Source organism: Crassostrea angulata, unplaced genomic scaffold (genome assembly GCF_025612915.1).
Source record: "Crassostrea angulata isolate pt1a10 unplaced genomic scaffold, ASM2561291v2 HiC_scaffold_93, whole genome shotgun sequence".
In the NCBI taxonomy this organism is placed as follows: Eukaryota; Metazoa; Mollusca; class Bivalvia; order Ostreida; family Ostreidae; genus Magallana; species Magallana angulata.
In genome coordinates, this window is record NW_026441648.1 from 55,355 (window position 1) to 71,912 (window position 16,558).

Consider the following 16,558-nt stretch of genomic DNA (forward strand, 5'->3'; position numbering starts at 1 on the left):
TTTATAGTGTAACCGGAACCAGTACGACAAGGGCAATAACTCTTGTGATCAAAGTAACTCTAATGTCAAATACTGGCTCAGATAAAAATCAACCCAGGTAAGGGGATTCCTGAACTATGGTCAACACTTGTAATGAAAACACCAGTAAGATTTAACACAATTTATTAATGTTTATAGAGTTGATTTAAGTCAAGGATAGCAACAAGAATTTTATAATAATAGACAAAAATATGGAAATTAACAAACAGAAGTACTCAAAGGGAAAATTACTCTGATAATATGTATAATCTGAATTTATAATGAACTGATATTACAATGGATACTTGATAACTTAATTAAATTCTACAATTAATAAAAAAAAATAAGAAAATGCAAAAATGCCAAATAATTGCCAAAAATCAAAATATGCTCCTACTGGGCCACCATAGAATCTAACAATAGATTTAATAATAACAGACGAGGAACGATGAATAAGGAACGAGCTACATCTCTATAAATATCAAATTTCTCCTCTATGACAAATAAATGTAAAAATGACTAAGATAATCCTCCTTATAAAAATAAGTTATCTACAACACCTTGAACCAGGACTGGGAAAGGGAAAACCTATCTAAACTTACACTCTAAACCTTAAGGAAAATCTGTATTATAAAAAAAAAATGCTTTAAACCCTACAAAAATGAACTAAATCCTAACTCTACATAAATCATGCTTTAATATACTAAACCTAACTCTAATCTATTCATAGCCGTAAAACCAAGAGGTTTAAGTGCCAAGAATAGAAAGGGAAACTTACCATAAGGTAATCACTCCCTAACCCAAGTAAAGAAAACTGACCGAACACTCTCTTATATATACCTGTATTCTATTCACTAATTTTAACCAATGAAAACCAAAGAAACTAGAGTAACTTAGCCAATCAGAGAACAGGTAACTTTATAACTTAGGCAAAAGTGACAACATGGATACTATTTCCTGTAGAAGTGTAACTATAAATAGGATAATTTTTAACTTGTTCAAAATATGAGAGTAGAAAGAATTAAATGATCAACAGTAAGTATTTGAACCTTAGGAATGACAATAAACTGTTTAAACTGTAAAAACTTCAAGAAAAATGCAAACTGTATAATGAAAATAAACAAATTTGTTACATTCCTCCCCCCTTAAAAATAAACAAAATCACAGATTTTGTTTAATTACATATAAATGTCAAAAGTGAAGAGGTTTCATGTCCCTAGCATTATAACATGTTGGGAGGTTAAAAAGTGGTGTAGAAGAGGCTGATGCTCGACGTCTGGCTTCTGCTGCCCTGTCCCTGGCGTCCCTATGTATAGACGGCAAGGGCATATCTATCTGTCCAGGATTACAGTATCTTGGATTTTTAATGTTCCGACACAAAATACACCCCTGAAGTCCTGGGTGTTTCTTATCCCAATGCTTACGGATAGGCGAAATTTTAAAAGCTCTGAAGGAGCATCCTTCCTTAGGACAATGATACACCGGCACAAATTCCTTATGAAATTTTATGAAGTGGGCCCTGTACGATCCTATTTTGTGAAAGACGTGCTCCCCAGATGGACAGCTAGGAATGGAACACGCTTGTCCATCTGAGGGCCACTCCTTAGGAAAAGATGTACCAAAGAGCTCCTCCATCTCCTCTTGCTCAACTGATAACTGTAAAACATCGGCCATCCTAGCTGAAAATAAAAGAATAATAGGATAACCCAGATTAATGATAGAATTGCAAGCATTTCTCAATTGTAAATAACCTACTCCGAAATAACTGATGATAAAATCTTAAATTCTAAAACTTTATTGTAAACTGTACTATATAAAGGGTAATTCAATAGCTATCTATTCAAAATATGTTTTCTCCTATAGAAAAACATCTAAAATAAAAGATGCCTAAATGCATCTATCCCTATAGATAAACTATATGAAAAAACCGTAGGGTTGCTTCTAGTTCAGTACAAGGGAGATAAACTAAGGATCATCTACGGAAAGCATTAATCTAAGAATGCTAAACTCTCAATGATTCGTATCTATGTATTACTGATACTAGATATTCAAAATATCTATCATGTATACTGTTTTGACTTCTAGATAATTATATTAGAAGATACCATCATGTCTTAATAATTAAAACACATAACAATCCTTTATCCAATAAAGTTCAAATACAGTATAACCTGAAGGTTAATTTCAAGAGCAAGAAATAAAACAACTCAGAAACACAAACAAAACAACCAGCAATCTAGATGTGACTAGTAATTTATAATTAAACTTAAATTTTACCTCTATGTATCAGTTATGTTATGCTATCCTGACATACTAAACAAAAATTTAATCAACTCTATAATTATTTAACAAACAATAAAGAAAAATATAAAAACAGACTATGTACATAAGGCATAAAAAATAATAAAATATGCCTAGATACTGGTTCAAGGTGAGTAGACAACTGGAGGTTTAATTCTTCTACCCCATCTTGACTGTCTGAAAGGTTCAGCACTGGGCACAGTAAAATCTGGTGAAGCAGAATCTATCTCTGCATCTTCAGGCTCAAAAGACTCTGAAGATTCTAACCTGCTAAATTCAGGGGGTTCTATAGACTCGTCTAAAAGGGTATCTACTGGTAACCAGTTTTTAGGTGGAAGTATACCTTCATAGGGTTTAAGTTGGTCAACATGAACTACTTTCAAAGGACTTTTGGGATCTCTCTGTATTTGATACGTTACATCTGTGATCTTTTTGGTCACTTTGTAAGGTCCCGTCCAACCCAGACCTAATTTTACACCTGCTGCTGGTGGATACCACCTCCAAACAAAATCATTTTCAGAAAATTCTCTGGGTTTAAGACCCCTATCATAAAATTTCTTTTGTTTGACAGCTGATTTTCTTAAATTTTCAGATACAAAGCCATAAGTATCGGCTAGAACTATCTGTAACCACTCTACATATTTAATAGGGCACACAGGAGTTGGAGAAGAAGGAGGATTTCCTATGATAAGATCTACTGGGCTTACTGTCTCACGTCCTAACATGATTCTATTCGGAGAACAACCAGTACTCTCTTGTACAGTAGACCTATAGGCTGTAAGGACATAGGGAAGATTATCATCCCAATTATCTCTATTCTTATTTGCATAGGAAGATAGCATTTGCAATAATGTCCTATTCATTCTCTCAACTAAACCATCTGACTGTGGCCTATATGGAGTAGTGCGTGTCTTCTGAATGCCTAATTTTGAAGACAGGACACTAAAAAGTTCCGACTCAAACTCACGACCTTGATCTGAGTGTAACTGTTTTGGACAACCAAACTTACAGAAAAACTCTGTTACTATCTTGTCTCCAACTGTCAATGCAGTATGATCAGGTACTGCCCAAGCTTCAGACCACTTAGAGAAATAATCACAGAGAACTATAATGTACTCGTTACCATTATTTGTGCGGGGTAAAGGACCTACTATATCTATGCCTACTCTGTCTAAAGGAGCACCAATGACTGACTGATGAAGAGGTGATTTACTAAAACCTGGACCAGCTTTTGCCCTAGCACAAACATCACACTCTTTACACCACCTTTTAATGTCTGTAGACATACCAGGCCAATACACTCTACGCTTGACTGCCTTGATGGTACGGTCCCTGCCTAAGTGACCAGAAGTTCTATTATCATGCAATTCATGTAATATCTTGGACCTAATTTGTCTTGGAGCAATTAATAACAAAGTCTCCCTATCATTTGGTTCAATCCATCTATAATACAGCATGTTGTTCTTAACTATCAAAGATTCCCATAAACCATAGTAGGTTTTTAAGTCAGGAGCTGCATCCAAAACCACATTTCTAGGGGGTTTTACAGAGTAATTTTCTTTCAAATTCATGATTTGTCTAATTGCAGGCTCTTGATGTTGCCAAGTTCTTAATTGATCAACTGACCAAGTATCTAACCAGTTAGGCACTATTTCTGAATCACAACTTGCACCATTGTCATCCGTAGAATTGTCAGATTCTGACTCCATCAAATCGAACCTTTCTATGGTTCTAACGGAAACAGTCCCGGCGGGCAAGGACAATGTATTACTGTCCATTTGCTCGGGCACTGTAACTGTTTGACCACCAGAATCATGACAATCCCCCCAATGACAATCAGGACAATCCATGCGCTTACAATAACTGGGAGGTCGTCTAGACAAACCATCAGCATTACAATGCAACCTGCCTGGCCTATGTTGAATGGAAAAATCATATGTCTCTAAAACTGAAAGCCATCTAGCCAATATCCCTTCTGGATTTTTGAAATTTTTTGAGCCATATAAGCGATGCATGATCGGTTCTGATCGTAAAATGTCTTCCCCACAAGAAATGTCGATATTGCCTGATAAATGTAACTACTGCTAACAATTCCTTGTAAGTGGTACAGTATCTGACTTGAGACTTGTTTAATGTCCTACTGGCATAAGCAATAACCTTCTCCTCACCATTTTGTATCTGTGATAAGACAGCACCTATTCCTGACATGCTAGCATCTGTATCTAGAATAAATTCTGATGTGCTATCTGGATATGCTAATATAGGAGCTGTACAAAGAAGTTCTTTAAGTTTCTCAAAGGAGTTCTGACATTGAAGAGTCCAACAAAATTTCTTTCCTTTTCTAGTCAAATACGTTAACGAAGAAGCAATGGTAGAAAACTCAGGGATGAACCTCCTATAATATCCAGCTAAACCCAAGAAACTTCTAACATCAGACACATTTTTGGGGACAGGCCATTCCTTAACTTTTTCAAGTTTACTAGGATCACACTGAATACCTTTATCTGAAACTATGTGACCTAAAAATGGCACTTCTTTCTGAAATAAGACACACTTGGAAGGTTTCAATGTTAAACTGGCTGATCTAAGTCTATCAAACACTAGCTTAAGATTTTGCAAAGCTTGGTCAAAAGATTTTCCAAAGACAATGATATCATCTAAATAACAGAGGCATTTTTCCCATCTAAGACCTCTAAGAACTAACTCAATTAACCTCTCATAGCAACTGGGAGCATTACACATGCCAAAAGGTAATACTTTGAACTGAAATAACCCCATGTGAGTAGAAAATGCTGTTTTATGCTTATCTTTTTCCTCCATTTCCATCTGCCAATACCCAGAAACTAAATCTAATGTGCTAAAATAAGAAGCACCAGCTAAAGAATCAAGGGATTCATCAATCCTAGGCAAAGGATAAGCATCTTTCTTGGTAACTGAGTTAAGTTGTCTATAATCAACGCAGAATCTCCATGACCCATCTTTCTTAGCAACTAACAATAATGGAGCTGACCAAGGACTTTCACTAGTTTCAATCACATCATTTTTGAGCATCTTTGCAATTTCATTTTCAACAATTTCTCTCTGAGAATATGGAAGTCTACGAGGTGGAATCTTAATGGGTTTAGAATCCCCAGTATCCATACTATGTTTGACAAGATTAGTTCTTCCAAATTTACCATCAGGTCCAACAAAAATATCTTGATATTCTGTCAAAAGCTGTAACAACTGACATTTTTCTGTTTCAGACAACTTGTCACAAGATCTTTCATAAAGAGACTGTAAATGCAAAGGGAGGACTGAAGCAACATGTTCACCTTCAGGTGAATCTGACTGCACAATATCAACCTCATGTACAGAAGCTACTGTCGTGTGTTTCTTGATTCTTACAGGCCTATTTGAAATATTTACAATTGAAAACAAAATCTTCTCTGGATTTACCAAAGTTCTAGCGACTAACAGACCCTTCTGAGACAAAAATTGAAATGGCTCAAGCAAACTATTTACAGATTTGTCAACACTTCCAATTGAATAAGCAGGAACTACTACTTCACAATCAGGGGGAACAACTATGTTTTTAGCAACTCTGACTCTTGCACAAACAGGAGCTGTCTCTCTCTCTAACTGGATAGACTGACCTCCAATAACTAAGAGACCTCTAGATATCTGAAATATCACATCATTGTTCTCTAAGAAATCCATTCCAATTATTCCTCTCAAATTTCCTAATTCAGCAACAATGAACTCATGACAAAACCCAATCTCTCCTATTTCAAATTCTAAGTCAATCTTCCCCAAAACTTTCATATCTCTACCATCAGCTGTTGACAAGGACAATGAACAAGGTTTCAAAGGGGGTCTTTTATCTAAAGTCATAAAAACATGTGCATCTAATAAACAAGCCTGTGAACCAGTGTCAACTAAAAACATATTTACATTCTGACCTAGCACACATCTGACACTAAAACATGACTTTTGTACTAAATTCACTTGAATTCTCTGAGTAGCCCTAATATCACAAGAATCAAAGGTCACACTATGGGCTTCTAGGGTAACCCCTACTTGTTTTCCTGAGCATTTACAGACTGGGTTGAAGCAGAGTTAGTGTTATTTTGATCCTCGTTCAAAGGGACATAAGTGTTTGGAGCTTTACAATATTTTGCTATATGACCCAACATTTTACAGTTGTAACACTTTACAGCTTTTCCTGACTGGCTTAATCCTCCTCGATGTCTATTAGACAGTTTGTTAATGCTAATCTCCAAAGACTTTATTGCACTTAACAACTCATCAGGGGACTTAACTTCACTAGACTGTACAGAAGAAACATAAGGTTTAGTGATGGAGAGTTGTGGCCCCTTAATTGCTTCGAATTCTGTAGCTGAAGAAATGGCACTCTCTAATGTATTAGGGTGATGTAAAATGACATGAGACCTAATGTCACTATTCCCAATACCATTCATGAATTGCTCTACAATGATTATCTCCCTATTTGAGTAAGACATGTCTGGGAAAGCTAAATTTCCTAGTCTCCTGAGAGCATACCCATAATCAGAGGGAGTTTCACCTGATTTGCGAGAACGAGATCTAAACTCTACTCTATATGCAACTGTACGTTCCTGTGGACAAAACCGACTTGCTAAAATGGACCTAAGTGAATTATAATCCTTCAACTGACTCTGAGATAGGTCACCTAATATTCTTTGTGCCTCCCCCCTTAAGGACATAATAAGCTGTTGAGACATTTCCTCATATGACCACTTGTTCCAAAGAGATACTTGTTCAAAATGCACTAGGTAATCTTGCCAAGCTACACTTTTACCATCAAATTTGTCTGACTCTTTCTCTTTTCTTAACCTGTGCCTATTGGAGTTATCTCTGGGGAAGGAAGACAAAGTTGTCTCTAACCCATCTTGAGCTCTCTCATTTCTTTCACTCTGTGCCAAGTTTATTTGTGCAGGTGCTCGACTCTCATTCATTTCTGTCGCACTTGCTAGAGGAGTCTCTGTCTCTCTTACTTGCTCATGCACACCTGATATATTACCAAATGATATGTGGCGTCTGCATCTTATGGTCTGCTCAAGCTCTGCTCTGCATCTCTGGTAGTCAGATGTAAGGTCTTGAAGAGCTTTCTCCAAATCTGAAATTTGGGTGTTAATGTGCTCTCTTTCACTCTCAATCACTCTCTCTACAGGAGGGGATGTTAACTGTCTACTTCGTGACAAAAGTTTACTTCTAGCACCTTGTGAGGGATTAACATTAACTCTAGGAGTAGATGTAGCTCGCCCTACACTATCAAAAATAGAATTAAGTGAAGCCATGGTTTCTATTCAGGAATCCTGGTCACGGCACCAAAATTATGTAACCGGAACCAGTACGACAAGGGCAATAACTCTTGTGATCAAAGTATCTCTAAAGTCAAATACTGGCTCAGTTAAAAATCAACCCAGGTAAGGGGATTCCTGAACTATGGTCAACACTTGTAATGAAAACACCAGTAAGATTTAACACAATTTATTAATGTTTATAGAGTTGATTTAAGTCAAGGATAGCAACAAGAATTTTATAATAATAGACAAAAATATGGAAATTAACAAACAGAAGTACTCAAAGGGAAAATTACTCTGAAAATATGTATAATCTGAATTTATAATGAACTGATATTACAATGGATACTTGAAAATTTAATTAAATTCTACAATTAATAAAAAAATAGGAAAATGCAAAAATGCCAAATAATTGCCAAAAATCAAAATATGTTCCTACTGGGCCACCATAGAATCTAAAAATAGATTTAATAATAACAGACGAGGAACGATGAATAAGGAACGAGCTACATCTCTATAAATATTAAATTTCTCCTCTATGACAAATAAATGTAAAAATGACTAAGATAATCCTCCTTATAAAAATAAGTTATCTACAACACCTTAAACCAGGACTGGGAAAGGGAAAACCTATCTAAACTTACACTCTAAACCTTAAGGAAAATCTGTATTATATAAGAAAAATTGCTTTAAACCCTACAAAAATGAACTAAATCCTAACTCTACATAAATCATGCTTTCTTATACTAAACCTAACTCTAACCTATTCATAGCTGTAAAACCAAGAGGTTTAAGTGCCAAGAATAGAAAGGGAGACTTACCATAAGGTAATCACTCCCTAACCCAAGTGAAGAAAACTGACCGAACACTCTCTTATATATACCTGTATTCTATTCACTAATTTTAACCAATGAAAACCAAAGAAACTAGAGTAACTTAGCCAATCAGAGACCAGGTAACTTTATAACTTAGGCAAAAGTGACAACATGGATACTATTTCCTGTAGAAGTGTAACTATAAATAGGATAATTTTTAACTTGTTCAAAATATGAGAGTAGAAAGAATTAAATGATCAACAGTAAGTATTTGAACCTTAGGAATGACAATAAACTGTTTAAACTGTAAAAACTTCAAGAAAAATGCAAACTGTATAATGAAAATAAACAAATTTGTTACATTAGTAATAGTATAGCCTTGTTGGGGTATAATATTCCAAATAGTACTGTGGAATCATTTTTATTCGTGGGGTTCAATGTTTGTGGGCAGCCAAAACTTACCTGGTTTGTTGGGACTTAATCTTGTTGGTAGCAAGTTTGGGATAATTAATTAGTAACAAATGCTTGTATATACATTCGTAGGGAGGAAAATTCGTGGGCAAGGGTTATTTACGAAAACCACAAACATTGGTCCTCCATGAACATAGATAATTCAACAGTATATAAATTGAAGGTCAGACGACACGTTCCTCAAGAATCTTTTTTGTATCTCCTCGTAATAAAGAGTTCCAATAAAAAATATTAATTTTATAATTACTTTAAAAATGATCAAAATTTACGTGAATTTGGTTATAAATATGTGTACATGGTCGAGTGGTTAGAACCGTGGCTGCTCACTGCCAGAAGCGTATAGGTTCTAGAGGTCGTGAGTTCAAAGCCCCGCCCGGGCGGAGATATAGTTCTAATTTAGTGAATTTCTCTGCTGTAGATGTATTTATTTTTATATCAGCAATTCAAGTGTATTTTCAAGAAGATTATAAAAGAAATTGCATACTCTAGTATTTTGCAGAAATGCCTGGTAAGGTACCCTAATTTTTTGCAAGAAAGCTTGTCAAAGTAGTAGTAAACCATTAACAAATTCCTGGAAAAAGTTATCTAAAATTGAGGAACGTGTCGTCTGACCTTAAACTGCAAAATAAAAAGATTTAAAAAAACCTGTCTAACCCTTGACAACCTGTATAATAAAAAAATACAAAATTATTATATTATATGTACAAAATACAAAGGTTTTAATGGATATAGGTGGTCAAAACTCTTAAGTAAGAAAAGTATAGCGATTAAACCCATTTTTATTTGCAATTTTTGTAATTTACATTTCATACCTCTTAACCTTTCGAAGCTGCTATGTGGGAGAATCTCCCCCTTACCAACTTGGCTAAGGGGGAGATTTTGCGTAAACGACGTTTTTTCACCTGAAATACTGTTAGATACCTTATTTTACCATTGTAATTAATGCATTTGCAATCATTTTAAATTTTTGTTATTTCTATGAACACCAGTGTGCAATTACAACTTGTGTTGTGTTCAGAAAACTATTAATTTGTTTGCATAGTACAATACAAGAAGTCATTAGTGCCACTTTTTATATTAAGTCTTCTTGTTGTTGAGTATTGAACCATCACTGCATGCTGACATCTAGGGTAAACACAGAAAATCTATTTTGCGTATTTTGAATATGCAGTGAAACCCAGTTAAGAAAATACCAGTAAATAATATTCATTAAAATTATTTTTTGCCTTATATATAGGAAAGATTGTTAATTCACAAAACAACATGTATTTCTCCAGTATCATTTAAAAATGATCTCTGTTGTAATGTCTATAGCATCCCTGTAATTCATAGTACCGGTACTATAAACTTTAAAAACTGTTGTGAAATGCTTTTACACTTTTTTCTCGAGCTTCAGTTTTATCGGTAGCTTGTATAAACACTCAGTGTTCCAAACTCACTTTGATTTTTACCGACCGTGCTGTCCAGACAGAATTAGTCATGACTCACTGCAAGTGGCTTGGGTGCTTTACCTGTGCACCTGTTAAGTGACACCACTGGCTGTGTATTGTTTTCTTTGGTGTTACAGAGTAAAATGTTTTAAGCTTTCACTTATTTTTATGCATAACTAAATACGTAACTGATTCAAGTCAAAACCGGAAGTAATCGTAAAAAGTAAACTGGACTATAACATGTCATACTATGATCACGGTAGACAGTACTTGGATGGATTTTGATATATTGAAGCTACACAGCAGCTTTTTTAACTCAAATCAGAGAAAAACCCACAGTGGTTGTTGAAATTTGCATGTAAAGATTCAGAATTGGGAGGGGGGGGGGGGGGTATGGGGAAGACAAATACGATTGCGGGAGAAAATTGTCTCCCGCGCGGGAGATAGGTTGGATGCGGGAGATCTTATATTTTTAGGCCGTTTTGCGGAAGGGTTAACAGGTATGCATTTGAGACAGAACTGTAGATTTATGATAGCTATTTAGTAACAGATCAAAGAGCATTGGTTTTTCAACGAAAATATATATATTTATTTATATATATATATATAGAGAGAGAGAGAGAGAGATCTATAGAAAAGAATCTTTTGATTTTGAATATTTTTTCACTAATACATGTATTTCAAAAATACAACAGATCACTAATTAAGTCTTTATTTAGCGTTACCAGTTTCTGCGTGGACTGATTCAGTATGAGGAGTGGCAGAGAACTCGGCATTACCTTAAATCCGCTGCAGAGTGCACTTCCCGCGCCATCGTATCATTGGAGCTCAGTCCCCAGCCAATCAGAACACCTCGTCATGCTCAGCAACTTCAAAGTGTAAGGACATTAGTAAACTCAATAGTATAAACTTATTTCAGATTTCAAAAGCATTCTTGAAACCTTGATAAAACCGATTATGTTGTTTTAAACTAAAGTGTTCGGTGTAAATTTAAATATGTAAATACATTCATATAGGAAACAGTAAACTTACCAATGTTTCACTCTATAAGACTTGCTACATGTATTTGATACTTTTATGTTATTAAGAATTATGAGCTATATATACATAAAACATTCACATTTAAATTCATGTGAAAAGATTCATTGACTTTCATTCTTTTGTCAAAGTAAAGTGAAAGCTATCTTGACATTTTCAATATTGTCTTTTAGTTTTCAAGTAAAGAAACTTATTTTTTTGAAGAATTTGTATTATGTGGTATTAAATAAGAATTCTCATCCTATCAACTGAATTGTGTTCTGTTTTCACACTTACAAAACTGATGATTCTTTTATGCGTATGTCACAGCATTTAAAACAGTAAGAATTTTGTTGCATAAATTAACTACATAAACTCAATAATCTAATGTTAAGTTTTTGAAAACTTCAGATTGGAGGAGAAACAATGAAAAAGCTGAAGAAGTTTGCTGAGGAGGATCACTTGCCTAGAGAGCCTCCATTGTCTGGAAAATTTGTTAGCTCTGCTGGTGCTTTGTTGGTGGCTTTAAAGAAGGAGGAGGACATGGTAGAGAAAAGCAGGTGCTACATTTGAAATCAAAGATTATATTTAACTAAAGATATAACTCATATATTGTGTAGAAATTAATTATGTATTATTTTGAGCCGTATTTGTATTCTCTGTAGGAGAATTGCCTATTGTGCATAATGATTGTGGCAGTTTAACTGTAGAATATTGAAGCCTTTGTCAAAATGGAATTTATTCCGTGGAAGATTACCAGTACATGGAATGTTTTTTATTCAACAGAAATGAAGATTACATGCGTATCTCAGAAGAGAGATTGAAAGCTGGGGCAGCCAAGCTGTGTGAAGAAAGATTTAGTAGGGACGGTAGGTCACTATCTGTCAGCCCCCGTAACCATTTCTTGCATTTTTGAAGCAGAAAATCAAGAATGAAGAATGATTTATATGGAAATAATGATGCCGAGTAACTTTGAGACAGAGTAGGTGGTAAATCTAGGTAGTGATATTTCAAGTTTGTGAGACTTGTGTACAGAATGCGGCCGTGCTTGGGGGCATACAATGCAGCACCTGTTGTAAGAATTGCCTCATACTTTCAGGGTTCTGTCAGGCGTGGTGGAGACTGGAGGTGTTGATTAAGAGGGGCCTCATCAAGCGGAGGTTCCACAAAAAGCTACCTGTGTATCAACTCCTTCCTGAGGGGCAGGAAATGGCCAACAGACTTATAGTTGAGTCAAGTAGGTTTAGAATTTAGTAGTTAGACTTGTTCTCTGACTTGTTCGATCACTGAGTCAGTGTGTAGTATTCTGTATACTGTCAGGTATATATCTGTATTTAATAATCTATTTCCTGAAGCTGATAATCCATCATAACATACAGGTAACTCTCGATGGCTCGAACTTCGACTTCGATCGCTCGAAGTTCTTGATCGCTCGAAGTGAGTCTAGGGTCCTGATTTTTTTCCCTGTATAACTAAGCAAATTTACTCTTGATTTCTCGAACTCTTGATCTCTCGAAACTCTTGATCCTTTGAAGTCAAACTTCAGTCCCGTTGCTCATAAACTTTTGTTTCTTACTCTCGATACCTCGAAATCGCCGTGTATATATCAACGCTCTAAACCTAATTAACACCTACAGTGTACTTGGTCATTTAAATTACTCCAGGCGTTAGACACGGGACCCGTGTCACGGGTTGTTTATTCAGGCGACACTTGTCCTGCAAGGTGATAATTGCTTGATTGACCGGTGTGTTCCCGTTTTGCACACATTTGATAATTGGGTATAGAACAATAGGTGTGAATTGTGTTGTGATAGCAATTATAGTCTGCTTTCGGTCAAAGATTTTACCTGGATTTTTACTGTGTTTTATCAGCGCCTTTATGATGAAACAAGAAGAATATAGACATTTTGTTGTGTTTTAGGTCTAATAACTAATAAATATCACCATTTTTTTTTTTCATTTGATAAAATAAAGATAATGATATTTTTAGTTTTAAATTTCCACTCACTGCCCATCTTTACAAAGATAAGATGTTGTGAAGATGTTGGGGTACTCCGTGTCTCTTTTTACAATTTGGTTGCAAAATATGTAAAACGCATGTTAATAATTGGTTGATTGATATCAACAGAAGGAATATTGTGAAAGGAGACAGATCTTTATAAAAAAAAATATTTCAATCTTTGAAGTAGCGACTTTGACAGTAGTTCTTATGACATCACCGCTTTAGTATATATTGTGGGTCACTTTATGATTTTTCATATTAGTACTAAGCTAAATACATGAAGCACAAACATTTCCGACAAAAATGAATATTCTGATATTGATTCGATAATTATTAGTTCTTATGATGTCACCGCTTAAGTATATATTGCGGGTCACGTTCTGGTTTTTCAAATCAGTGGCTATATACATGAAGCAAAAATAATTCCAACAAAAATAATAATTTTAATATTGATTCGATATACTTTAATCTGCAGAAGGTTGAACATGCATGAACTAGGTCCACTTTTGATAGGTTTTGTGAAAATATATAATAGCTTTTGAAGCATATAAAATTGCCTATTTATCATATCATCATACAATTTGTTTATTTTCTTCGATTATTCACGCCAAAGCATACTTAAAAAATATTTTGCAGCGTTTTCACTAAACACATTTCCTCCATTTATGTTAGCAAAAGCAATTATTGAATATTAAGATATATTTTCTCTTCAAACTTTTAACATGTACTTCTTATAGACAGCAAGTTAAACAAATGCATTACATATCGAACATTTTTGCAATAATCTTTTTTGTTTAAATAAAATAATGAAATTATTTATGACCAATTTATGTTTGAAATTAATTTCAAGAGCATGAATGTTAATTGTTATGTAAATGTGCTTTTATGCATTTTATATTGTAACATAAAATAAATGTAAATATCAATTGCGAGTAGATGTTTTATTTATTTTATTGTCGATTGCCTCACAGGAACTGTGATATAGACTATAGCAATTAAGCAATTATCTCACCTGGTCATATCCCGTTTCGCACACATTTTTTCGATACATAATTTTCAAATGTGTGCAAAACAGGAACAAACCGATTGACCATACCAATACCCAATCTATAATTAACACCAACCGTTTTTCGATAATTTGGAGACACATTGAAATTAGAAATTAATTGAGACGAAACGATAATATTGACCAATGGTCAAATTTTATAATTATAAAACTGTAAAAATTATGCTTATCAGTATCATTGTCATTATAATGATTATTGCTGAACAAGTTCTTACAGCTGGTGAAGGACCCGTACAGTGGGAACAATGGGTGATACTCAGTTATCACTTTTATGACATGTCGATCCTCTTGAAGTCTAGTAGTACTAAGCAATCTGGTCTTAATATGATGCATAAAATAAATAATAAATTAAAAGAATGGAATTATGAATTTATTCAATAGTTGTTTGTATTTAGTTTTTAAAAAACCCCAGTTCTGTATAACTGAAAAAAAAAGTTGTTTAAGCATGTGCGTAAGGTTAGCACTACACATTCTAAATAAATGGCTTAATCATAACATCCGGTAAGACTAATTTTAAAACCCGTCGGCAACCCTGAAAATTCCGAACTCTTGAAAACTCGAACTCTTGAAACCTCGAAGTTTTTCCTTGGTTCCGTGGACCTGTATGCCAATGTTACTTTTGCTCTCTGTCTAATATCATAATGGCATATTGACTCTCTTTATAGACTTTTATTAATTTTTTTCTTCACTGCTAAGTTTATAAACATATATATGTAATTATTTTATAATTTTTTGAGTTCTCAGTTTACAAAGCCTAATAAACTTGAGTTACAATCTCTGTAGGGAATTCTGAGCGTATCCACAATGGGATGCGGTCTGGAGACACTCCGTGGAGCCATGGTCCTGTATCTACACACACTGAACATCTGGAGAGTGGCATGAAAAGTCAAGGTTTGCCACAGAGCACTGGTTATACATCTACTCACAGACTCCTGCTACCCAGGGAATCCAACATAGACTCTCCCGATGAGTCGGAGAATGACAAATCTACAGCTACTGTGACACGAGTGGCTACCGACTCTTTCTACAGACCTGTGATGAATTTTACACCCGATGAAAACAAATCCAATTTCAGCAGGGAGAGAGACAAGTTTTTATATAAAAGCACTGGCTATGATGAAAATTCTGTAATAACAAATGTTAAAGTAGAAAGGCAAGGTAACAGCCACAACAAGGCCAAGTCAGGGCTGTTACCATGGCAGCATGAACAAACAGGAACTGAATGTTGTCATGGAAATGACAAAGGGAATGATGGGTAATATATTAGCATACTATTTACATTTGATGTATATTGTATTTTAAGATTGTATTTAATACAAATGAAGATGCTACTAGCTGCAGTTTACCTGCTGGTCAAAGTGATGAACACATTTTATTTTAATTTTATTTAAGTCTACTTTGTTAAGGAATGTATTTTGTCCACTCTGACAGTTGAATGTACTTGTCCCCTTAGTCTGCTAATATGTTTTACGGTGTGACCGTTGGGGCGAGCGCAGAAGGAGCCACACATATGTCATCATTGTTAAATGCAACCTGTGGACTTAACCAAACCAAAAAAAATTTGGCTTTGTCTCGAAAACTTTTACCACCGCAAGGAACCGGAAGATATCAAACTTTTATTCCAATGGTCCCTTCCTAGGCTTATACACTTAAACAAAAAACTACCACTGAGCATTAATAAAATGTTAAACAGACTTATTAAAATATTTTGATAAACACAAAGCCGTTTTTTTTTTTTTTATCTCTATTTTACCTTTTAATAATGATCATTGAAATCAATAAATTGTGTGTCTGTGTTATTTCTCATTTTGTTCCTTGTTGTTACCGGTGTTTTAATTATTTTCCTGTGTGACATCAATTTTGTTTTTAATCTTTTTAATTTTTGTACGCTATATAAGCGTTGTAGACATATGTGCCCTCCCCCTCTTTTTAGTGTGTGATCTCCAATATTATTGAAAGGTTTGACCACATATGCAACTATAACAAATACATGTAGATATTTTTACAGTTTAATTTTTTTTTCTTTTATTTATTCATTACAAAATGACGTGGCTACACGTAGATCTTATAACGATTAGACTTTTCTTTTTTAATAATTTTTGTCACCTACCTAA

At 34.6% G+C, this 16,558-nt stretch overlaps 2 protein-coding genes across 3 annotated transcripts in view; one reads left to right on the forward strand and one right to left on the reverse strand.

Moving 5' to 3' along the window:
* Window positions 1-16,558, forward strand: part of LOC128169072 (uncharacterized) — a 28,142-nt gene that overhangs the window by 376 nt on the left and 11,208 nt on the right. For both annotated transcript variants that reach the window (XM_052835237.1, XM_052835238.1), the window contains exons 2-6: window positions 11,079-11,237; window positions 11,788-11,936; window positions 12,163-12,245; window positions 12,476-12,613; window positions 15,228-15,699. In XM_052835237.1, the coding sequence (XP_052691197.1) occupies window positions 11,079-11,237; window positions 11,788-11,936; window positions 12,163-12,245; window positions 12,476-12,613; window positions 15,228-15,699 (1,001 nt within the window). The remainder of the gene's footprint in view (window positions 1-11,078; window positions 11,238-11,787; window positions 11,937-12,162; window positions 12,246-12,475; window positions 12,614-15,227; window positions 15,700-16,558) is intronic.
* Window positions 16-8,822, reverse strand: LOC128169075 (uncharacterized). Its single transcript, XM_052835240.1, has 2 exons — window positions 7,361-8,822; window positions 16-1,697 (listed from the first exon to the last, which is right to left on the reverse strand). The coding sequence occupies exons 1-2, from the start codon at window positions 7,635-7,637 to the stop codon at window positions 1,210-1,212; spliced, it is 765 nt and encodes a 254-aa protein (XP_052691200.1). The 5' UTR covers window positions 7,638-8,822; the 3' UTR covers window positions 16-1,209.

Coding starts and splice junctions, on each gene's coding strand:
- LOC128169075 (XM_052835240.1), bottom strand. CDS start 7,637: ATGGCTTCACTTAATTCTATTTTTGATAGTGTAGGGCGAGCTACATCT. Junction 1,698..7,360: donor CAGACGCCACATATCATTTG/GTAATATATCAG, acceptor TTTTATTTTCAG/CTAGGATGGCCGATGTTTTA.